The sequence below is a fragment of the Bufo gargarizans genome, chromosome 4 (assembly GCF_014858855.1).
Source record: "Bufo gargarizans isolate SCDJY-AF-19 chromosome 4, ASM1485885v1, whole genome shotgun sequence".
Taxonomy (NCBI): Eukaryota; Metazoa; Chordata; class Amphibia; order Anura; family Bufonidae; genus Bufo; species Bufo gargarizans.
The window spans coordinates 267,296,863-267,323,046 of NC_058083.1; the positions used below are offsets into that span (position 1 = coordinate 267,296,863).

General features: G+C 41.0%; 1 protein-coding gene across 1 annotated transcript in view; it reads right to left on the reverse strand.

Annotated features, from left to right (window-relative positions):
• Positions 1-26,184, reverse strand: part of ME1 (malic enzyme 1) — a 356,258-nt gene that overhangs the window by 42,207 nt on the left and 287,867 nt on the right. Inside the window, exon 7 of the mRNA XM_044289917.1 lies at positions 18,933-19,042. Within this exon, the coding sequence (XP_044145852.1) occupies positions 18,933-19,042 (110 nt within the window). The remainder of the gene's footprint in view (positions 1-18,932; positions 19,043-26,184) is intronic.

A 26,184-nucleotide genomic window follows, 5' to 3' on the forward strand; every position in this document is an offset into this window, starting at 1 on the left:
AGCTAATCAGTATGGATGTGGTGTATGTTCAGCTTATACACTGGGAAACTCTCTCGATGTATAATGCAAATGCGTCGGTAGGGTATAATTACAGCAACATATGCCAAGTGTTTAATGGCAATCAAAAATAAACTGTATGTTACTTTTTTATTATTATGGGAGTAACTGGGCAAAGTACATACAGGTGAAACTCGAAAAATTAGAATATCGTGCAAAAGTTAATTTATTTCAGTAATACAAATTGGAAGGAGTTGCATTAATGTAGCTTAAAATTTGAATATTGTGAAAAGGTTGAATATTCTAGGCTCAAAGTGTCACACTCTAGTCAGCTAATTAATCCATACCCCCTGAGCAAAGGGTACCTGAGATTGTGACTTTGGGGTTTTCATAAGCTTTAAGCCATAATCATCCAAATTATAACAAATAAAGCCTTGAAATAGCTCATATATTAGTTTAACCTTTTAAGTTGCATTACTGAAATAAATGAACTTTGCACAATATTCAAATTTTTTGAGTTTCACCTGTATACATTCAGATATCTGCTCTATGTTGTTGCAGTATGAAGTCTCACTAATTCCACTGTTACTTGTGATAATATGAAGAAATGAATGCCTCTTCCTAGGGTTCCTTACACCAGAACATATACAATGCATTTGGGTGTCTTCAGACTATTTCCCCTTTTCACATTTTGTTATAAAAGCCTTGTGCTGGAAAAAAAAGCTATTTAAAGTTTTCCCCATCATTCTGCACTCAATACCCCATAAATACACTGTGAAAACAGAATGTTCAAAATCTTTGCCAATTTATTGAAAAGGAAAAAATAAAATTTAGCATTGAAATATTCGGACTCTTTGATATGACAGTCTGGGGGCTAACTATTCCCCTGGCTCTTCTTTGAGATGTTTCTGCACCTTGATTGGAGTCCGTCTGTGCTATGTATATTCAGTTGATTGGAAATGAATTGTAAAGACAATATATACACTACGTGCAGAATTATTAGGCAAATGAGTATTTTGACCACATCATCCTCTTTATGCATGTTGTCTTACTCCAAGCTGTATAGGCTCGAAAGCCTACTACCAATTAAGCATATTAGGTGATGTGCATCTCTGTAATGAGAAGGGGTGTGGTCTAATGACATCAACACCCTATATCAGATGTGCATAATTATTAAGCAACTTCCTTTCCTTTGGCAAAATGGGTCAAAAGAAGGACTTGACAGGCTCAGAAAAGTCAAAAATAGTGAGATATCTTGCAGAGGGATGCAGCACTCCTAAAATTGCAAAGCTTCTGAAGCGTGATCATCGAACAATCAAGCGTTTCATTCAAAATAGTCAACAGGGTCGCAAGAAGCGTGTGGAAAAACCAAGGCGCAAAATAACTGCCCATGAACTGAGAAAAGTCAAGCGTGCAGCTGCCAAGATGCCACTTGCCACCAGTTTGGCCATATTTCAGAGCTGCAACATCACTGGAGTGCCCAAAAGCACAAGGTGTGCAATACTCAGAGACATGGCCAAGGTAAGAAAGGCTGAAAGACGACCACCACTGAACAAGACACACAAGCTAAAAAGTCAATACTGGGCCAAGAAATATCTCAAGACTGATTTTTCTAAGGTTTTATGGACTGATGAAATGAGAGTGAGTCTTGATGGGCCAGATGGCTGGATTGGTAAAGGGCAGAGAGCTCCAGTCCGACTCAGACGCCAGAAAGGTGGAGGTGGAGTACTGGTTTGGGCTGGTATCATCAAAGATGAGCTTGTGGGGCCTTTTTGGGTTGAGGATGGAGTCAAGCTCAACTCCCAGTCCTACTGCCAGTTTCTGGAAGACACCTTCTTCAAGCAGTGGTACAGGAAGAAGTCTGCAAGGTAAGAAAAACATGATTTTCATGCAGGACAATGCTCCATCACACACGTCCAAGTACTCCACAACGTGGCTGGCAAGAAAGGGTATAAAAGAAGAAAATCTAATGACATGGCCTCCTTGTTCACCTGATCTGAACCCCATTGAGAACCTGTGGTCCATCATCAAATGTGAGATTTACAAGGAGGGAAAACAGTACACCTCTCTGAACAGTGTCTGGGAGGCTGTGGTTGCTGCTGCACGCAATGTTGATGGTGAACAGATCAAAACACTGACAGAATCCATGGATGGCAGGCTTTTGAGTGTCCTTGCAAAGAAAGGTGGCTATATTGGTCACTGATTTGTTTTTGTTTTGTTTTTGAATGTCAGAAATGTATATTTGTGAATGTTGAGATGTTATATTGGTTTCACTGGTAAAAATAAATAATTGAAATGGGTATATATTTGTTTTTTGTTAAGTTGCCTAATAATTATGTACAGTAATAGTCACCTGCACACACAGATATCCCCCTAAAATAGCTAAAACTAAAAACAAACTAAAAACTACTTCCAAAAATATTCAGCTTTGATATTAATGAGTTTTTTGGGTTCATTGAGAACATGGTTGTTGTTCAATAATAAAATTAATCCTCAAAAATACAACTTGCCTAATAATTCTGCACTCCCTGTAAGGTTTCACAGCTGACAATGCATATGAGAGCAAAAACCAATCCATAAGAAGGAAAGAACTGCCTACAGAGATCAGAGACAGGATTGAATACGACAGTTAAAATATTACAAGTATTTAGAACCTTTACAGAGTACTTAAAATTGAAGCTCCTTTGGCAGCGATTACAGCCTCCAGTCTTCTTGGTTGTGAGGCCACAAGGGTTGCACACCGGTAGTTGGGGATTTTCTGCCAATCTACTCTGCCAATCTAAGCTTTGTCAGGGAGGATGGGGAATGTCAGTGGACAGCCATTTTAAGGTCTCTCCTGATAGGGTTCAAGTCAAGACTCTGGTTGGGCAACTCAAAGACATTCACAGAGTTTTCGCTAAGCCACCTCAGTATTGTCTTGGCTGTGTACCTAGGGTCATTGTCTTTTTGGAAGGTGAACCTTTGGCCTAGTCTGAGGTCCAGAGCACCCTGGATCAGGTTTTCATTAAGGATATCTCTGCACTTTACTCCATTCAGCTTTCCCTCAACCCTGATCAGATTCCTTATCCCAACTGCTAAAAAACATCCCCAAACCATGATCCTGGCACCACCATGCTACACTGTAAGAATGGTATTTGGCAAGATATGAGTAGTGCCTCGTTTCCTACAGATGAAACTTGGAATTGAAGCCAAAAAGTTCAATCTTGGTTTCATCAGACCAAAGAATTTTGTTTCTCTCAGTCCATGAGTCCTTGAGGTGCTTTTTTGCAAACTCCAGCCAGGCTTTCATGTGTCTTTTACTGAGGAGAGTGTTCTTTTTAGCAACTCCGCCATAAAACCATATTGGTGGAATGCTGCAGTGATGGCTGACCTTCTGGAAGTTTCTCCCATCTGCACACAGGATCTTTGGAGCTCAGTCACAGTGACCATTGGTTTCTTGGTTACTTCTCTTATAAAGGCTGTTCTCCCCTGATTACTTAGTTTAGTGGGGTGGCCAGCTCTAGGAAGAGTCCTGGTTGTTCCAAACGTCTTCCATTTAATAATTATTGAGGCCACTGTGCTCTTGGGAACTTTCAGTGCAGCAGAAAAAAATCGAATTTTTTTTTTCTTGAAAAATCAGCAAGGTAATGATTGTGTAGTATGCAAATTTTCGTAATTTGAATTTTCGGATTCAAATTTTTATTGCGAATTTTTCAACTTACAACTATTAGACAAAGAAGATTATAGCACTATATAAGCTATATTGCTATAACTTAGTTTTTTCGAATATTCGTAATATTTTAAAACAAGAATATATAGCAATATAGCGAATATTTGGAAAAACAAACAAATATAGAGCAATTTAGCTAATATAGTGCTATAATCTTCTTTGTCTAATAGTTGTAATTTTTTTCTCATCTGAAGTCCAGATTGGAAAAAAATGACAACTATAAAAAAAAAGATTATAGCACTATATTAGCTAAATTGCTCTATATTCGTTTTTTTTTCGAATATTCGCTATATTGCTATAACTTAGATTTTTCGAATATTCGTAATATTCTAAAACAAGAATATATAGCAATATAGCGAATATTCGAAAAAACAAATATAGAGCAAGTTTCGCAAATACTACTACTGCTAAAGTCAAGTATATTGCAGCCTTCTTATTGGCCCACAAGCTAGAAGCAGGGAGGTATCATGTGTACTGATAAAATAAAAAAAATATTGAAAAAAAAAAAAAAAAAAGAAAAAAAAAATTTGATTATTCGAAATTACGAATATATATAACTATATTCGAAATTTTCGTGAATTTTTGAAGTACCTATATTCTCAATAAAAATTCGAATATTCGTGATCAACACTACTCATTGCTTGGTTTTTGCTCTCATTTGCATTGTTTGCTGTCAGACCTTATACAGACAGGTCATGTCCAAATCATTTCCAATCAACTGAATTTACCACATATGGACTTCAATCAAGAAACATCTAAAAGATGATTGAAAGAAATGGGAGATCCCCAGTAGGGACGAGCGAATAGACTTCGGATGAAACATCTGAAGTCAATTTGCATAAAACTCCATTTCAATACTGTTACGGAGCCAGCTCTCTGTACAATATTAGAATGTATTGGCTCCGACGAGCAGAAGTTATTACTTTGCGAAGTCTCGCGAGACTTCGCGTAATAACTTCATAAATTAATTTCTACTTAAAAAAAAAAAACATTTTCCGAACTCGGGTTCGGTTCCAAAGTACCGCTAATCCCCAGTGCTAAATTTTCAATTGTCATAGTAAAGGGTCTGAATACTTATGCAAAATGTTAGCATTTCCTTTTTAATAAATTTGCTAAAATTTCTAAAATTCTGCTTTTACGTTTTCATTATATGATACCAAGTGCAGATTGATGGCGGAAAACTTAAATTTTTTTTTTTTTTACTTACTAGCACAAGATCACAACATAACTGTATGTCCTTTCTATATATTCAAATATGAAAAAAACACATATAACTCTTCTTTCCACAGCATTTTCTAAGTTTTAAATTTTTTTGAGACACACAATAACTGACTATTAGAGTTAACCCCTTCAGGACCTCCACCGTACATGTATAAGTCCGGTCTTTAAACATGGCGCCCGCTCGCACGTGCAGTGTGCGCCATAGTCGCCGGGTTTCTGCTATTTAAAATAGCAGCGACCCGCAGCACATGTATGCGATCAGCCATAAGGCTGATTGCATACATTTTCCCCTTCAGATGCTGTGGTCAAATGTGACCACAGCATCAAAGCAGTCCGGAAGCGGAAGCGGCGCGCTTCCGATCCTGTAACAGCATTCCCCAGCAAAAATCTGGGAACCTGTTACAGTACTCTAATAGACCGAAGCCTCAAGCAGGCTTTGGAGACTATTAGAGGGATATACCAATACAGGCCACTAAGTGGCAGCACTGTATTGTTATATTGAAAATTAAGTGTTCAATGGTGGCTATATAGCCATCAATGAACACAATGGGCAATCTAAAGATTGCCAGTTATTGTCACCCAGGGTAACTTAAATAAACTAAAAAAAAGGTAAAAAAAGGTTTTTACAAATATAGTTCAAATCACCCCCCTTTCCTTAAAATAAAAATACTTAACCAATAAAAAAAATAAACATCATGGGAATTGCCGCGTGCGGAAATGCCCATACAATTAAAAAAATAACAATATGAATGGCATACGGAAAATGGCGTAACGGGAACCCAATTTTTTTTTTTATAAAAAGTGGTCAAAAAGTCACACACACTTTAAATTGGTATCACTGATAAGTACAGATCGCCCCACAAAAAATGAGCCCTCACACAGCCCCGTACACATAACCACAAAAAGTTATAGGGGTCAGAATATGATGATAAAAAAAAAAATTGCAACGGTTTTCATTTTTTTCAGTAAAATGCAAGAAAAACTATACAAGTGTGTATAAAACGGTAAATGGCGCCATTAGAAAGTACAACCCGCAAAAAAGAAGCCCTCATAAGGCTATGTGAATGGAAAAATAAAAAAGTTAGGACCATGTGAAGACGGGGAGTGAAAAACGAAACTGCAAAAATGGAAAATGGCAGGCTCCTCTAAGGGTTACAGGGAATCTGTCACCATGAAAATGCAGTGTAATCTGCAAGCATCATGTTTATTCATTACTTTCACACTCGCGTTTTACGGATCTGTTTAAAACGGATCCGCCTCGGAAATGGCAAAACGGATGCAAACGGACCACTTTTTAACGGATCCGTCCAAACAGATCCGTCTGTAAAGCGGATCCATTTGTTACGTTTGCTTCCATTTTGGCTTTCATTTAGCGGATCAGTTTTTAAGGAGGATGTGTGTCTCAAAGTGTCCACCCACTTTTACAATGTATTTAGGCAGAGAAACCTCCATTCAGGCTCATTGTGTTTTGGAACCATGTTGCCTGCACACTTTTGTCTGCGATTGAGGTTTCTATTCCTGAAAGGGAGATGGAGAAGACGTGCCAAGGAAAGAAGAAGACACCGGTATTGGAACCACCCGATAACTTCTAGTTGCCAAATGACGTATTCTCACCAAAGCCATTAATCTTAAAGTGGAAACCATAGACTATGTAGTGAAGGCTTGTGTAGTTCTACATAACTATCTTTTATCTGAGAAACCACTGCGCCTGGAACTGCAAGAGGTTGATTGCACACTCACCAGGATGCAACATTTGTCATATTGGTCAACCCTCGCCGTCGCCCGAATGAGGGACTGTTTTGCTGATTACTTTGTTTCTAAAGCGGGCACATTATTTTTTATACACCTTTTGTTTTCTTCTTTTACTCAGCCCCAAGAATGGTTCTGCTACACTGCTGATATATTTTATTTGACTACATCACACAATCTGCCTTGTTATGAGAAATAATGCTTGTTAAAGGGGTTATCCAGGTTCAGAGCTGAACCCGGACCTAGCTTTATTTTGAACCCAACTAGCCCACTGAATCTTGCAGGGCATAGGCATTTTATGGATATTTGTTGACGTACTGGGGTCTCCATAGCGCTGCCAGGCGGAGGCTTCCACCCATCAGCGAGTCCCGTGGCATCACCACTATTCCATGACCTACCAACAGTGTCTCTTCCCCCCCCCCTGTTCCATCAGCCCCAGCTCTGTGCCATCTGCCCACCCCCCAAGTGCCATAATCTGCCCCATGCCAGCCAGTAAAGATAGATAGATGATAGAGAGAGAGAGAGAAGAAAGAAAGAAAGATAGATAGATAGATAGATAGATAGATAGATAGATATAACTTTCTATACATACCTGTTTGTTGTGAAGTTCATCCAAGATGGCTGATATGGATGCTGGGGGAGGGGACATTTATAGAGCATGCTCAGTTGATCAAAATGAATTGAAACGGATCCGCCTGAGATGGAGCCATTACAGACGGATCCTTCCCCATTGACTTACATTGTGTGCCAGGCAGATCCGTTTGGCTCCGCATCGTCAGGCGGACACCAAAACCCTGAAGACAGTGTTTTGGTGTCTGCCTCCAGAGCGGAATGGAGACTGATCGGAGGCAAACTGATGCATTCTGAGCGGATCCTTTTCTATTCAGAATGCATTAGGGCAAAACTGATCCGTTTTGGACCGCTTGTGAGAACCCAGAACGGTTCTCACAAAGGGAAAGCCAAAATGCCAGAGTGAAAGTAGCCTAAGCATACCGCGATAGCTGTCAATCAGTAAGTAGAACCGCCCATATGACTTCAAAGCATAGCCTCAACAAATATAATACAAGTTATAGTGAATCATCTCCCATAAACTATACATCAATCTGCTCAGCTTGCACAGCATTTTCATGGTGACAGATTACCTTTATGTAATGTGTAATAAAGTTTAAAGGCCCCCATACACATTAGTATATTGTAAGCCGACTGGACTGGCCAACAATCTAATGTGCAAAGGGAGCCCCCACCTCTTCCCTAATGGATGATGATAAGAGACAGAAGATCCAGCCCACTGAATCTCAACATCCGTTCTTTTTGTTCCCCGAAGAGAAGGTGTCTATCAGCGACTTTCTTCTCTCTTCCTATTGAATACACATAGGAATTAGGAGAGATAGCTGTCACCCACATGATTGTTGACCTGATAGCTGTTGAAGGTGTATGGGCACCTTAATACCAGGTCGATGATAGCACAGGTAGCTCATCAGCTAATGCCTGCTACATCTATGCCAAAAGATACCTCCACTATGGCAAAAATATATGTGAAACAACAATGTGACACTCAAAGCCAATGGGATCACCTGTAAAGCTTAATATATATCAAGGTCCCCAGCAGCATTCTGATAAATAGGTAGGATCTTTAAAAGACTCAGCTAACATATAACAATTTTTTCTCCCTCTTCAAACATGTGGTCCTTTTCTATGGTCATAGTATCTAATGGATTATTTATTATCAATTTGTTTTTTAACCCCTTCAGGTCCCTGCCATTTCACCTTAAGGACCAAGCCATTTTTTGCAAATCTTACATATGTCACTTTATGGGGTGATAACTCTAAAAAGCTTTTACTCATCCAATCCATTCTGAGATTGTTTTCTTGTCACATATTTTACTTCGTGACAGTGGTAAATTTATAAAAAAATATCAAATTTGCCCCAAAATTTTAGCAAATTCTAATTTTTCTACTTTTATAATAGATAGTAATACGTCCAAAAATAGTTATTAGTTTACATTCCCCATATGTCTACTTCATGTTTGGATTATTTTGTGAATGCCATTTTATTTTTTGGGGACGTTAGAAGGATTAGAAGTTTAAAAGCAAATCTTGAAACAAAACTCAATATCTATTGCCCTGATTCTGTAGTTCACAGAAACACCCCGATCAGTTTAGAGGAAGGTTTATTGTCAGGGTTTGAACAGTAATAGATCCGAGGTTCCAGCCGCTGTGGGTCACCCTTGTAAGGGCAGGTGCCCGGAATACAGCCTGTTAGGCTTCTCCCAACTCACCACGACTAGTGTATGTAGGGATAGAACCTAGGCCGAGCAACCCGCCTAAATATTGTTATAAAAGCGACTCTTTCAACAAACCGCCGCTTGAACAATCAGAATCTATCTGTCGCGCCTGACACCCCTCTAAGAAAGCAACACCAGCATTGTTTTAATATGTGTCACAATATTCTAAATATCGACAAAATAAAAGCTATGTTTTAAAATAACTATAATAAGGCATACTCAGCTCAATATCTATATCCAAATCTTGAAACAAAACTCAATATTTATTGCCCTGATTCTGTAGTTCACAGAAACACCCCATATGTGGTTGTAAGCTGCTGTACTGGCCACACGGCAGGGCGCAGAAGGAAAGGAGCGCTATATGGTTTTTGGAAGGTAGATTTTGCTGGACTGTTTTTTTCACACCATGTCCCATTTAAAGCTGCCCTGATGCACCCCTAGAGTAGAAACTCCCAAAAAGTGACCCATTTTGGAAACTACCGGATAAGGTGGCAGTTTTGTATGTACTATTTTAGGGTATATATGATTTTTGCTTGCTCTATTACACTTTTTGTGAGGCAAGGTAACAAAAAATAGTGGTTTTGGCACTGTTTTTATTTCTTGTTATTTACAACATTCATCTGACAGGTTAGTTCATGTGCTATTTTTATAGAGCAGGTCGTTACGGACGCGAAAATACCAAATATGACTTTTTTTTTGTTTGTTTCAGTTTTTACATAGTAATGCATTTAAAAAAAAATATATTTGTTAGTGTCTCCACATTCTGAAAGCCGTATTTTTTTTTATTTTTTGGGCGACTGTCTTATGTAGGGGCTAATTTTTTTAGGTATGAGATGATGGTTTGATTGGTACTATTTTAGGGTGCATAGGACTTTTTGATTGCTTGATATTACACATTTTGTGATGTAAGGTGACAGAAAATGGCTTTTTTGACACTGTTTTTATTTTATTTTTTGACGGTGTTCAACTGAGGGGTTAGGTCATGTAATATTTTTATACAGCAGGTTCTTACAGACATGGCGATACCTAATATGTCTACTTTACTTTTTTTCCTATTTTTTACATTTTCTTTTACTTTATTTTGGGAAAAGGATGCTTTTTTTTTACTTGAAACTTTTATTTTTTTTACACTTTATTTTTTGTCCCACTCTGGGACTTAAACTTTTGGGGGTCTAATCCCCTTTACAATGCATCACAATACTTCTGTATTGTGATGCATTGGCTGTAAGTGTATTACAGACTATAATACACTTACAGCCTGCTTGCCTGTGAGATCCAGGGGGCTGGATCTCACAGGCTCTCCTGGAAGGCAGCCACGAGGCTGCCTTCTCTGCCATCGGGTCCCTGTCACAGCAGCACGGTGACCCGATGGAAGCTCTGTTCCCTGCACAGACATCGCACATCAAGGGTTAATGCGCCGGCATTGGTGATTTCACCGATGCCGGCACATGCAGGGACCCCTGCCGCATATCGGGCGGACGCATCTCCTGCACCCGCCCGATCACAGCACCATACATGTACGGTGCTGGTCCTTAAGTCAAGGACATCTGCGCCGTACATGTACGGCGGGGGTCCTCTACGGGTTAAAGGGATTTTCTGAGATTTTCATATTGATGGCCTATTCTCATATGAGACCTGTCGGTCCAACTCCCAGCACCCAAACATTCTGCTGTACAAAGAGACCATGTCCTAGGCACAGCTCTGCCTCATTCAAGCAAATGGGGCTGAGCTGCTATACAAAGCACAGCCGCTATCAAAGCTTCCTCAACTAGATGATCAATGGGAGTACTGGGAGTCTGACCCCCACCAATCTCATATTGATGACCTATCCTGAGGATCGGCAATCAATATAAAAGTCCCTTTTAACTTTGTGTTTTTTTATGTAATGAAATATATTGGCATGGACTGCACTATTTCTATAATCTTGTTAGTACAAGTAGGTCAGCCTCATGGAAACTGTTAGAAAGACTGGATTTGTGTTCCTAAACAGGAATTTAAAGATAAAGGTTAAAAGTAACACAGCTGCCGAAATTCAATGAGAAACAAGGAATATAAGATGGAATGTATAAACCCGGTAAATTCCACCATCATAAATAAATAACGGCATGGATGTTGTATGTAAATGACTCAAAATCTAATTCTGAGTCTTAACCTCACAAGAGAAAGACCTGCTAGAGAACCATACAAATTCACTCACTCTGGAATATTCTGTGTGTGGCCTACACATCTCCAGTGCATGTCTATAGAAAATACACAAAGTATGAATGGGGGATTTTGCTACTAACATAGGTAGCATTAACACCATCCACACATACCATGCTCAGGAGGATATATGCAGAACATAAAGAAACTATTAATATTGCATGTACGACTTTGCAAGTTAGCCACATACTCATTAAACCTTTCGGGTAAATGAACCCTGTGGATTTTGTTAGAAGAGGAACATTTCTATAAACATATAAGAACAATGCTCCTTCTTTATACAATTTTATTGCTATACCTGTAGCATTACCAAAGCTTGTCTAAGATGTAAGTAGAAGTGACAGTTGCCTTGGGCACATCCAGTCTAGATTATTTTTCTTCTGCTTCAGCAATGACTTTGTACAAGCAACTTTTAAGGAATATGTTTCTTATGTCTATTGAATATTGAAGAGATGTAATGTCGCCACAGGTCGCAAACCAGAGTATAAGGACAACTTTACCATGCTTCTCTATAAATAATTTATAGAGAATGTATACATTTCACATTACTTTAAGCTATTCTTCAGGACCTATCTACTCATATGAACCTTGCAAATGCCATAGAATCAAAGACTGGTTAAATATTATTGCACTTACTAATACTCAAAGACTCTTTGCAATATAGACCATTTAATATCTGGGGCTCTGTTTGCTAATAATCCATGCCAGGCACCCCAGCCACACTAATGTATAGTAGGAGGACACACGACCTGTTTTCTGGGCTTCTGTACCCACCACCAAGATGCCTAAATAATTGCTCAGAGCTAAGCCGCGTAAGCCATAAAGTGGGTATGGGTTTTTAGAAGATAAACCTACTTTGTGTTGTGCCATAAGACTGTCCAGCAAAAATTATTACTGAACAGAAGCACAATCCTCTAATACCCTACAAAGCATTCAGAAAGTCTTCAGACCCTTTCAAATTTTTCACATTTTGTTATGTTGTGGCCTTGTGCTAAAATAACAAAAAAAAAAAAAAAACATTTCCTCCCTATCATTCTGTACTCCATAATGAGAAAGAAATTGTTAGAAATTTAGCAACTGTATTACAAAGGAAAAACTAAAGTTTTGCATGGACATAAGTATTCATAACCTTTGCTTGGAAACTAAGCTCTGGGGGCCTCCCATTTCACTTGATCATTTTTTAGAAGTTTCTGTACCTTCATTGTAGTCCACCTCTGGTGAATTCAGTTGATTGGACATGATTTTGGAAGACACTCCCATGCTATATAAGGTTTCACAGGTAACAATGCATATCGGAGGAATAACCAAGCCATGAGGAGGAAAGAACTGCCTAAAGAGCTCAGAGACAGGATTGTGTGGGGGCACAGATCTGAACAGTACAAACAATTTCTGATTAACGGAAAGCTCCAAAGAGCACAGTGGCCTCCATAGTTCTTAAATGGAAGACGTTTGGAACCACCAGGACTCTTCCTAGAGGGCTGCCACACCAAGTAATCAGAGAAAAAGGGCCTTGGTAAGAGAAGTAACCAAGAACCCAATGGTCACTGTGCCTGAGCTCCAAAAATCCTCTGGAGATGGGAGAAACTTCCAGAAGGTCAACCATCACTGCAGTACTCCAACAATCTCAGCTTTATGGCAGAGTGGCCAGAAAGAAGCCTCTCCTCAGTAAATGACACATGATAACACTGCATGGAGTTTGCAAAAAAAGCACCTTAAGGACTCTCAGCATGTGAGAAAAAAAATTCCTGGTCTGATGACACCAAGATTGAACTTTCTGGCTTGAATTCTAAGTGTCATGTCTGGAGGAAACCAGACATTGCCTGCCCAATACCATCCCTACAGTGAAGCATGGTGGTGGCAGCATCATGCTGTGGGGGTGTTCTTCAGGGGCTGAGACAGGGAGATTGGTCAGGATTAAACAAAAGCTGAATGGAACAGAGTACAGAGATATTATAAATGAAAACCTCATCCAGAGCATTCTGGACCTCAGAATGGGCCACCTTAAAATGGCTGTCTACTGACGATCCCCATCCTCCATAACAAGGCTTGAGAGGATCTGCAGAGAAGGATCACCAAATCCTGGTGTGCAAACCTTGTGGCATCATACCCAAAAAGACCAGAGACTGTAATCATTGCGAAAGGTGCTTTAACTAAGTAAAGGGTCTAAATACTTTGACATGCAACATATCAGTTTTTCCTTTTCAATACATTTTGAACATTCTGTTTTCACTTTGCCATAATGGGGTATTAAGTGCAAATTGATGGTTAAAAACCTTATTTTATTTTTTTTAAAACTTAAGTTATTACGCCACCCTAGCCAGTTTCTAAAAATGGGGTAAGGGTGGGGCATGTGTGGGGCCATTGGCTCTACATATGTATCATCATTTATGCCAGAAAGTGGAATTTAATTATGACTTAAATCTACACCAGCTAGTAGCTGGAGTAGAGCTAACTCTAGGTGCATAGACTGCTGTAGGAGGCATTTGGAGGGCTTTTCTTTTTTGGAAGAGAGGCTAATTTGAATATATTTTCCAGAAACCCAATGGAAAGCAAATTAGCTTTCCTTCCAAAAAGAATAGAACGTTAAGCCTAGTGATGCCGGCAGATATGATAACTTGCATATACAGCATGTTTTCCATAAACACAGAGCAGCGTTGGATTGGATTACAATACTCCTAATGCATACTAGATGGTCTACCTTATGAGAAAGAACACCTCTCATGAGTACCTTCAAGGCCACTCAGGGCAATTTTCTCTTCAGACACTCAGTACTCTTGTCCTAAGAAGGATAACTGGCTTGCACAACTTATTCAGAGAAGTATAATACTGGGACATTCAGTACTTTTGTCCCTTTGGAAGTAGAACTGGCTTGCATGTCTCTTTTCTGGTGGAGTATTATGTGTGGGTCTCTCTCTTTCTCACATATTTTCCCAAAACAAATCACTAGAAATCTGAATCTGAATTCTTTGGGAAATTCAGGAAAAATTCTGAATTGTTAGTATCGATTTGCTCATCAGTACTCTAAAGTAATACATGGGTCATCCATAACAAGTATATATTCAGCAGTATTATACATACATTACTTATAAAGCCACTTATAATTAAGATCAGTGTTAAAATGCAGTTTCTGTGATCAGAAGGAGGAGGATATTTTGGAAAATTAATATAATTCTCTGACATTAAAGGTGGGGTCTGGAAACACTGGCAATCAGTGCATAGTATAAATATGGTCAATAAAACCACATGGCAAAGGTGGAATCCATTACTGTTTTATGGGTCAGCTATTGTGTTTCCACTCTTTAGTTAACTCATTCTAAGCAAAGTGAAACATAATACAATTATTCTGTTTCCACATAGCAATTATTAGACTTTAAGTCATTATGCTAGAGCAGTGATCAGCAACCTCTAGCACTCCAGGTATTGTGAAACTACATCTCCCATCATGCACACTTGCTTGGCTGTTCTCTGAAATCCTACAGAATTGAAAGGAGCATGCTGTAAGTTGTAGTTTCACAACAGCTGGAGTGCCGGAGGTTGCTGATTCCTGCGCTAGAGTGTTTTCTTTAAAATAAATGTGTAATCATAAAATTACTTATTGTTTAAATCTTGTTTTTATGTAAAACCTTAGGATACCAGAGCTGTACATGTACAGCGCTGGGAAGGTCTTTAAATATGGCGCCCGCTCACAAGCGTAGCAGGCGCCATAGCCAGCTGGTCTTTGCTGCTTCAAACAGCAGAGGCCCGAGGCTATTTTCTGTGACTGGCAATAATGCGAATTGCAGACATTTAACCCTTTAGATGCCGTGGTCAAGAGTAACCACAGCATCTAAATGGCTAAAAAAAACTGAAGCGCACGCTTCCGGGTTAGGACTGGCTCCCTTGTGTGCGAACAGGGAAGCCATTCCTTCTTTCTAATGCGCTGAGTCTCTCTGAAGAGACCAAGTGCATCAGAGCTGCAGTTCCTATGGAGACCTACAGGTGGCATGCCTACATAGTATACCCGCAAATAGAGCTTAGACTATAGTTCTATGGAACTACAGTCTAAGCAAAAATAAATGTGAATACTACATTTTGTAGCCTCCTTGAAGGGCTAAAAAAAAGTTGAAAAAAGTTTTAAAAAATATAAAAATTAAAATCACCCCATTTCCTTAGAATAAAAAATAAATACATAAACAATAAAAAAATAAACATCACGGGCATCAACGTGTCCGAAAATTCCTGTACTATTAAAATATAAAAATATTTATCCCATATGGCGAATGGCATAATGAGAAAAAAAATCCAAAAAGCTGATTTGCCATATTTTCATCAAAAAATGTAATAAAATGTGATCAAAGACTCACATACACTGGTATCAATAAAAACAACAGATTGCCCTGCAAAAAAAGCCCCCACACAGCTGGGTAGACATAACTATACAAATGTTATGGGGCTCAGAATATGGCAATGTAAAAGGTTTTCGTTTTTTCAGTATTAAAACACAAGAAAACCTATACAAATGTGGTATCTCTGTAATCATACTGACCGAGAGAATGAAGGGCACAGGTCAGTTTTACTGTATAGGGAATGCCATAGGGACAAAACCCATAAAACTGTGGCAAAATTGTGTTGTTTTTTTTCCAATTCCACCTCATTAAGAATTTTTTCCCGCTTCCCACTATATTGTATGCCATATTAAATTGTGACATTAGAAAGTACAACTTGTCCCCCCAAAAAACAAGCCATAATATGGCTATATAAACCGTGCAGACAGGGAAGAAAAATGAAACTGCAAAAACAAAAAAAAAACTCCAGTATTATAGGGGTTAAACATTTTATTTAGAATTTTTGGTGATTTTTCTTTTAATTTATCATGTCGCTATATTTAAAAGAAATATGTAAAATCATTCAGTTTTTTACTGGCCACTAGCCCTAATAATATGTTTATGCAATGTGTTTTCTGTACAGGTGACTTTTCATTAGCCATCACATTATCAGCACAGGCAGAATTACAGTGACCGGTGTCACCTTTATAGACCAGGATAACTGGATCCACCATTCACAATAGGTGATATCACAGCTTATCTACTCCCTCCTGATCTCTGCACAGGTCACAGAGCATGCCTAGAAAACTCCCCCATAGAAGTCAGTGAGGTCCCCTCCTGCCATTGTCGCTATGGTCCATGTGACTACTATCAAAGAACAGGAAGTCTTGACATATTTTAGACCTAATGACCAGTGTGAAAACTGCATGATTTTAGGATTTATTTGCCTCTCAAATTTAGATAGGGAAATGAAAAATGAAAACAAATACTAAACAAAGATATATTTAACATAAAAAAACTTGATTAAACAAAAGATCACTTTGTGGTGAGTCACGATTCCTCTGCATGAGAGAAAGAACTAGATGTGGGAAATGGAAGCTATCCCAGCAATTAGCTTTGCAGCAGTTAGATTGATGCAGGTCCAGCATCTGTAACTCCAGGCAAAACATTCATTCAGCTCCACAGGGATTAATCCTTCATCTTCTTTAGGCCGAATTCACACGACCGTGGAACACGGACGTGAGGGGTCCGTGGTATCCCGGCCTGGCATCCTGCTGAGAGCATGAGCGCACGGCGTCATTGGTTGCTATGACACTGTGCGCTTCATGCCGCCGCTGCTGTACAGTAATACACTTGTATAGATCATACCAGTGTATTACTGTACTGCAGAGACGGCACAAAGCGCACGGCGTCATAGCAACCAATGACGCCGTGCGCTCCTGCTGTGGCATACAGTAAGTATCTTAAAGGGGTTGTCTCACTTCAGTAAGTGGCATTTATTATGTAGAGAGAGTTAATACAAAGCACTTACTAAATGTATTGTAATTATCAGTATTGCTTACTTTGCTGGCTGGATTCATATTTCCATCACATTGTACACTGCTCGTTTCCATGGTTACAGACCACCCTGCAATTCATCAGTGGTGGTCGTTAGGGATGAGCGAATGGACTCCGGATGAAACATCCCAAGTTGATTTGCATAGAACTTCGTTCCATTACTGTACGGAGCAGGAGCTCCGTACAGTATTAGAATGTATTGGCTCCGTATTAGAATGTATTGGGTAATAAGTTCATAAATTAATTTGTACGGTAAAAAAACATTTCCCGAACTCGGGTTCGGTTCCAGGTGGTACCTTGGAACCAAGTTCGCGAAATGTTTTTTTACAGTACAAATTATGAGTTATTACCTGAAGTCTCGCAAGACTTTGCGAAGCAGTAACTTCGGCTCATTGGAGCCAATACATTCTAATACTGTACAGAGCTCCTACTCCGTACAGTATTGGAACTAAGTTTTATGCGAAACGACTTCGGATGTTTCATCCGAAGTCGATTTGCTCATCCCTAGTGGTCATGCTTGCACACCATAGGAAAAAACGTCATTCTGTCTGGTGGTCACGACCATGGTAGTGCACATAGGCTGGTGCTTTTACCTATATTGTGCAAGCATGACCACCACTGATGGATTGCTGGGTGGTCTGTAACCATAGAAACGAGTAGTGTATAATGTGATAGAAAAATGAATCCAGCCAGCAAAGAAAGCAATATGAATAATAACAATACATTAGTAAGTGGCTTGTATTAACTATCTCTACATGATAAATGCCACTTACTGAAGTGAGACAACCCCTTTAACCACTTCAACCCCGCTAGCTGAAACCCCCTTCATGACCAGGCCACTTTTTACACTTCTGCACTACACTACTTTCACCGTTTAACGCTCGGTCATGCAACTTACCACCCAAATGAATTTTACCTCCTTTTCTTCTCACGAGAGATGACGCGCCGATGCGTCCAGGAGGAGTAAATCAACCACCTCCCGGACACATCGGTGCGTTAGGCGGTCGGGAGGTGGTTAAGGCCTACATGTTTCAGTCGCATCTTCAGTCTTACTTATGGCATAAATGCAATACACATATAGAACAGATTTTATACAAGGAGTGGCCAACACATCAAGTCTCAATACATAACAGTTGTAACAACCATGTTAACTCATGTTGTACCCAAATACCTCATTTGGTTAATAAACATATGTATAAAAGAGTTAATATGATTATTACACTTGTTATGAGTTGAGGCTTGATGTGTTGGCCACCACTTGTATAATCTGTGCTATATGTGTATGGCATTTATGTAATGAGTAAGGTTGCGGAGGTTGCGAAGAGGGTAACGTTTTAATCCCTGTGGAGCTGGATGAGTGTTTTGCTTGGATTTGCCTTACTACTGGAGTGGGTTCCATGCTCCGAGGAAACTCAGTTCACTGAACAAGATAGTAAATTGGATTTACTTTCCAGCATTTGTCACGCCTGGTGATCAGCTTATATTGCTGGAAGCTGTGGGAGAAATGTAGTCATATATGTTGGCCATTCAGATAAATGAAGCAGATTCACCAGAGTGGAAGCCCTTCTGCCAGGGTTTGTTTTTCTGAGAAAACACCTTTTAAACCCCTTTCCCAGTACTGACTCTGCCCCAGTCTATACAGCAAAGCTGATAAGTGAGTTGCATGAAACTGTAAATATCAGCCTATAAAGTGTACCCCGTGCTAATGGCTGTTGAGCAACATACGTGGTTATATAGCCCTGTACTACTGTAGCTTTCACTGTATGGTTGAATTGTTATTGCGCTGGTTGGGAGATTACCTGTCTTAAGAACCCTATGTTATGATCACTGTGCCCCAGGGAACCTTAGATTTAAAGTACTGTCTATTCTGTCATAAAACAATGAAAATAACAAAATCTCAGTTACTACCTTGAATGTCATCGTTGAATGTACAGTACTGATTCCTGTATTTGTTCAGAAGACGGAAGGCATTAGCATTGGCAAAGTCCTCAAACTGTATAAGGCAGTTCATGCCATACCTGAGAAGAAATAAAGCGACATTAGAAACAGAAAAGTCTCCAATCTGAATGTAAAATTCCTTCAATGAAACAATTTACATATCTTTTATTGTTATTCAATGGATTAATGCTACAAAATCATAGGGATCACTATCATTCCATGTGGATGGTATTGCTAGATGAATACAGATAAACCATGGGAAAACAGGCCAAATGGTGGTATGAGCATAAAGATTTGAGGTCATTTTAAAGATTATGTTAGACAATTGAATAATCTGCAAATCGTAATATCATAACTATCAGATTATCTCCCTTTTCTTATAAGATAGGCACTGTTATTCTCCTAGCTATGTCTGTAGGGCAGCATTAGGGGATTTGAAGATTTTTTTTTTTTACTGGAAAACATCCACTTTCTAAAGCATCTGATTTAGGTAGCCATATTTTCCTATATATCTACATGTAATGATGTTCCCTATTACAGCAAAATTATTTTATTTCAACATCAATAATTGTCAAACTGTATATTTAACATTTTAGCCAGTCTCAGAAAAGGTCTCATTTTAGGATTAGCAAGGATTCAAGATTTTACACAAAGTATCTATGTAGTGCTCCGTGTATCCCCTCCCTACGCCTCTTCTGACCTTCCTGAATTGTTAGTGGGCCTTGGGGCCCCTTTAGTTCCTCTGTTGCATACCACTGCCGTGAACTGGAACAATCTCATTAGGTAACTGATCTCAGCTTGTGTCCAATGTGAAGCTATGACTGGCTTCCACCGGTCAAAAAAAACGGTCAAGAGATCTACAGTACGTCCAGTTGCCTTGATTTATTCTTTACAGATATATACCATGACCTGGATAAATGAGAACCTTCACAGACAAAAAAAAAAAAGTTTGGAATAAAGTTTCTTGTGCCTCTGAACCTCAATACTCTCCAAGCTCAGGAATTTATGGAAATGGTAAACCAGTTCTCCAAAAGAAGGAACTGGAGAGTCCAACCAGTGAGAAAGAGAAGTCATAGGGCTGTCAGAAGCACTGTGTGCAACAGAGGGGGAAACTCTTCTAATCCCAGATTTCTGCAAATCATCCACCGTGATGGAGTGGAATAGTAAAAGAAGAGGATCCTTTGATAAAGTAACGGACCGGATGGAGGAGATATATTGCTATACTGCATCCCAATATCTATCCACTTATGAGCATTGCCAAATACCACGTCAGAGGTCATTAAACGGGGCATTACATTTCATGTATAATATTTACAGTATCTCACAAAAGTGAGTACACCCCACACATTTTTGTAAATATTTATTACATATTTTCATGGAACAAAACTGAAGATATGACACTTTGATACAATGTAAAGTAGTCAGTGTATAGCTTGTATAACTGTATATTTGGTGTGCCTTCAAAATAACTCAACACATAGACATTAATGTCTAAACCACTTACATTGTATCAAAGTGTCATATGTTCAGTGTTATCCCAGGAAAAGATATATTAAAATCTTTACAAAAATGTGAGGAATGTACTCACTTCTGTGAGATACTGTAAAAGGTCTCCACAACATAGTTGCACCTTGCTAGGTCTTAGTTTAAAGGGAACCTGTCATGTGGATATTTGATTTTAATCTAACTAATTATATACAATCATTAACTACTAAAAAGTGCCTTAGATGTATTCACTTACTGGTGTGACAGATGGTTACCTCATAATATACACACAAAGATGCCACATGCTAATGAGCTGATTTAAGTCCAGCATGATGTCATTGAGTCCAGCGTATATTTAATTCAGAGATATAGCCACTCCCCTGCCCACCTGCTGCTGATTCCTATGGAAACAAACTGTCATTCAGCAGCAGGTGGGCGGGGAGATTCAGGAGCTCATGAATATTCAAGACTCATCATTATCAGCTGGAGCTTTTCAATACAAGATATTGGCAGATTGACTGGGTCAATTAAAGAAAGTGACCCAGCATTTTGCTAAAAGAATCAGTCACTTATTTATGTTGCCCTTAGTTAGGACACCATAAAACTGGTGGCAGGTTCCCTTTAAATCTACAATCTGTTTTCCGCCAGTTAATTCATAGTAGAGCACAGAAATTAGAATATACACTGGAGCTAAGCTCTTAGGAAAAAACTGAACACTTTTGTTTCTATATCATATTTTCCACCGACAAATAAGTTACTAATAATTAGACTTATATAGCTATGCGGTTTGGAATTCACTTATGTTTGGAATTCTTTTATTAAAAGGATAAGAATCCAGTGAAAAATTGAATAAAGCTATCAAAACAGTTCACAAAAGTAAAGGAATCTGTGTAACATTATATTAGTTATAAAAAATCATACATCTTATATTAATTATAGCCACTTGTCCAACTGGATGTCCTGTCCAGGATGTCCAAGAAAATTAATCTGATAACCTGTAAATGTTATTGAGTTAAACATAGGTAAGGTAAAAATGTACTGATTAAATAAGGTCCTCATCATTTCCAGGGATCTTTAGTTATGCACCTGTGTAATGTCCATTGTCCTATACAAACAAAGGGGGTGTATGTAGGTCATCTATGACAGATTTTGTTTCTGTGTACTTTAAGAAGGTACCTGGAATCATCGTGGATGAAAGGTATATGTCACCGAGGTTCCTGGCCTCGGTGAAGTAAGAGCCGGTATTTTATGTGTCAGCAGCCGCTATTGCTAATTGACACCTTAAGATTTAGCATGGCTGTCATAGTTAATCTAGGACGGCTTTTACTGGGAGTAGTCAAAGTGATGGGTGGGTGACTACTCCTCATGTTCCAGGCTGGGTTTTGCCAGGCAAAAAAACAGCCAGCACTGCCAGGTGGGTGGATTTACCTCCATCTGACAGTGGAGCTCAGGGGTCTGTGTGCTGTGAACTGAGGGTTGTGCTGGGATTTGAGGTTTGAGCCGGCTGGAGGACTCAGGCCCCTCTAAAGGCAAACAGGCCGTCTATGGACTTTATGAGGAGAAAAGGTGACTTTTATTGTTTATGGACTTTCCTTGTGTGTGAACACCAAGCTACCTGAGTTTTGTGTTACACCTTATCGGCATTTTGTTATACACCAATGTGTGAATAAACACCGCTGTTTGATTCAAGAACTGTGTACTTTGCCTCTATACTGCATCCGCTAGTCTTAACTACAATTGGTGGAGGATGCGGGCAAGCGCGGTGAGGCTGACGTGAACGCTGATATATTTTTGGTTTAGCATTTATGGGCACAGTTGTATGTCGTACATCAAACCAGCTATGTTTCAACCCGTGCCCCACAACAAAATGGAGGCTGTTGTGAAGGCCCTCATGGAGGCTAATTTGCAGCAGCGAGAGACCAACCTGCACCAATGGGAGGCTAATAAGCAGCATCAAGAGACAAACTAGTTGCTGCTACAACACGTGGCTTTGCAGACAGCAGGAGCAACCCCAAGCATCCATGATGCCCAGAAAGCAGTCCGTGCAGCGATCCCTAAGATGACACCCACAGACAACATCGAAACCTACCTGGCGATGTATGAGAAAGTGGCCACCAGGGAAAAGCTGCCCTGAGACCAGTGGGCTGAGGTCGTCACTCCTTTCCTGGCATCAGAGTCCCAGCGGGTGTATTTAAACTTGCCGGACGATCAAGCGGCCGACTACCCTAAGGTAAAGGGTGAGATTTTGGCAAGACTGGGGGTGAATGTGTTGGTCCGGGCCCAGAAGGGTACATCAGTGGGGGTTTAAGCCGGCTGAGCCCACGAGACCCCAGTATCATGACTTACTACACCTTTTGCAAAAGTGGCTACAGCCTGATGTGCTGAGTCCCACGGCTATGCTGGATAGACTATTGGCTGACATATTCTGGAGGGCACTGCCACCCCCTCTCCAGCACTGGACCAGCCAGGTATCTCCTGGAAATGCTCTGGAAATGGTGGACCTGGTGGAATGCTACGAGGCCACCAAGAATCTCAAGAGGGGTTCTTTTGGGAGGAGGGCAGGCAAACTCCAGAACTCCCCACCCCAGGCCCACCAGTATGAGCCAATGAAACCCCCCTGGGAGGTTCACCCAATGGGCCGGACCCAGTTAATCTGCTGGTGGTGTCAGGAACCCTGGCCACACTAGGGCTGAGTGTCCCCATCTGGTTGAGCCCATGGACACTAATTGTGGTTACCGACAATCGCTATATGCTAGGAAACTGTGTGCCACAGGTACCCTGGAGGCTCTAGACCACTTGTGCCAGGTGGAAGTGGGAGACATTTAAGCGGAGGCAGTGCACGACTCAGGGAGCTTGGTAACCCTGGTAAGGGCTACCCTGGTGTGGTCCACTAAGTATACTGGCTGGAAAGTTGGGGTGATGTGCATTCATGGAGACTATCCCACCGCGCTGGTGTCTCTAGCCACAGTGGCCGGCAGGTAGATTCAAGAAGTGGCATTCGCCACAAATCTCCACTATGAACTCATAATAGGGAGAGACTTTCCAGGTTTCCCTGCCCTATGGCCGGTTGTGAGAGTTAAGGATACCCCTGAGACAGGAATCAGCCCAGGAGATTGGCTTTGTTCAGGGTAACAGCCAGAACCATGGGAACCTGAGGCTGAAGGGTCAGCAGTAAGCGTGACCGCCACTTCGGTCCCGCGTAGGGTAATGGTGGGAGATGTGGAGGAGTTGCCACCAGCTCCTGGTTTGGCAGACCTCAACGTCTCCGGTGTATAATCGGCAGGCTCGGTCCGGATCTTTAACCCAGGAGATCGGGTTTTGGTTCTGGTACCGACAGTGGACAGTAAGTTACTGGCTAGGTGGCAGGGACCCTATGAGGTATTTGAAAAGGTTGGATAAGTAAACCACAAGGTACACCAGCCAAGGTGGCAGAAGCCGGAGAAAGTGTACCATGTGAATTTACTCAAACCGTGGAAGGATAGGAAGACCAGTACTGACGATAGCCCACGGCCGAGTTTTCTAGGGGGAGAGGTTCCGGCCCCTAAGTCTGATGTAAGGGAAGAAGTTTCCACAGTGAAAATTGCTGACAGCCTCTCCTCTGAACAGACTCAGGAGGCCAGGGAGTTTGTCAGCAGGAACCTGGATGTGTTCTCAGACTTCCCTGGACGCACTTCCATAATCCAGCATGACATTGTCACTGAGCCTCAGGCCAAAATCCGGTTGAAACCATACCGGGTACCCGAGGCCCGGCGACAGGCCATCTCTAAGGAAATACAACTAATGCTGCAACTAGACGTCATCGAGGAGTCTAGAAGTGAGTGGGCCAGCCCTATTGTACTGATACCCAAACCGGACGGGACGTTGCGGTTTTGTAACGATTTTCGAAAATAAACGAGATATCTAAGTTCGACGTGTATCCCATACCCCGGGTAGATGAGCTGATTGAGAGGTTAGGACAAGCCTGATATTTTTCTGTTTTGGACCTCACCAAAGGGTACTGGCAAGTACCCTTAACGGAGGCTGCCAAAGAGAAAACAGCTTTCATCACACCGGAGGGGCTGTACAAGTATAAGGGGTTACCCTTTGGTTTGCATGGCGCCCCCTCCACTTTCCAATGGCAAATGGACATTGTGCTGTGGCCACATCATCGGTACGCTTCAGCTTACTTGGACGATATTGTCATCCACTGGGAAAGTGGATGGGAAAGTCACCTGCCCAAAGTGCAGGCTGTAGTAGACTCCCTTCGAAAAGCTGGACTAACCGCTAACCCCCAAAAATGCGCAATAGGGTTAGAAAAGACAAAATACCTGGGGTAAGTCACTGGGCGCAGAGTGATCGAACCCCAAGTAAACAAAATAGAGGCGATAAGAAATTGGCCCCGACCTGTCACCACTAGACAAGTAAAGTCGTTCCTTGGAATGATAGGCTATTAAATGAGATTTGCTCCCACTTTGCCACTATAGCCACGCCCTTCACAGAGCTCTTGAAGGGACGAAAATCAGTGATGGTTCGCTGGGATGGGCGGGTGGAAGAGGCTTTTTCCACTTTGAAGTTGTCCCTGTGCGGGCCACCGGTTTTGGTGACGCCCGACTTCCAGGGAATTCATGGTACAGACAGATGCCTCCGAAGTAGGCCTCGGTGCTGTACTCTCTCAGGAAGTTAACGGGGAGGAGCATCCAGTTGTCTTTCTAAGCTGCAAGCTCACCCCAGCCGAAACCAGGTATAGTATAGTGAAGAGAGAGTGCCTGGCTATCAAGTGGGCACTCGAGTCTCTCCGCTATAATATGTTGGGGAGAAAGTTCCGCCTGGTGACTGACCACTCCCCTCTCAAGTTAATGAGCCAAACCAAAGAGAGAAATACCCAAGTCACCATGTGGTTCCTATCCTTACAGAACTTTAAGTTCTCCGTGGAACAGAGGGCAGGCAGGTTGCAGGGAAACGCGGATGCCCTGTCCTGGGTATACTGTATGGCAGGTGTTCACCCTCTCAGGGTTGAACAAAGGGGGGGTATGTAAGAAGGTACCTGGAATCATCGTGGATGGAAGGTATGTTTCACCGAGGTTCACTGTGTCAGCAGCAGCTATTGCTAATTGACACCTTAACATTTAGCATGGCTGTCATAGCTGATCCGGGATGGCTCTTACTGGGAGTAGTCAAAGTGCCGGGTGGGTGACTACTCCTCATGTTCCAGGCCGGGTTTTGCCAGGCAAAAAAACAGCCAGCACTGCCAGGTGGGTGGATTTACCTCCATCTGACAGTGGAGCTCAGGAGTCTGTGTGCTGTTAATTGAGGGCTGTGCTGGGATTTGAGGTTTGAGCCGGGCTGGAGGACTCAGGCCCCTCTAAAGGCAAACAGGCCGCCTATGGACTTGATGAGGCTGAACTGCTAACAGGGTGTGAGTTAACACCCAGGAGAAAAGGTGACTTTTATTGTTTATGGACTTTCCTTGTGTGTGAACAAACAGCAAGCCATCTGCGTTTTGTGATACACCTTTTCGACATTTTGTTATACACCAATGTGTGAATAAACACCGCTGTTTGATTCAAGAACTGTGTACTTTGCCTCTATACTGCATTCGCTAGTCCTAACTACCAGAGCGAATCCCCACAGTACAGTGGCATCAAGGATTTGTGTTCCTGAGATCCAATGACATTCCATCTTTACTTAGTTTAAAAGACAGATCTCAGTTGATCCCAGTACTTTAATCTGATCCATCAGGGTTCCACATCTTAACAGA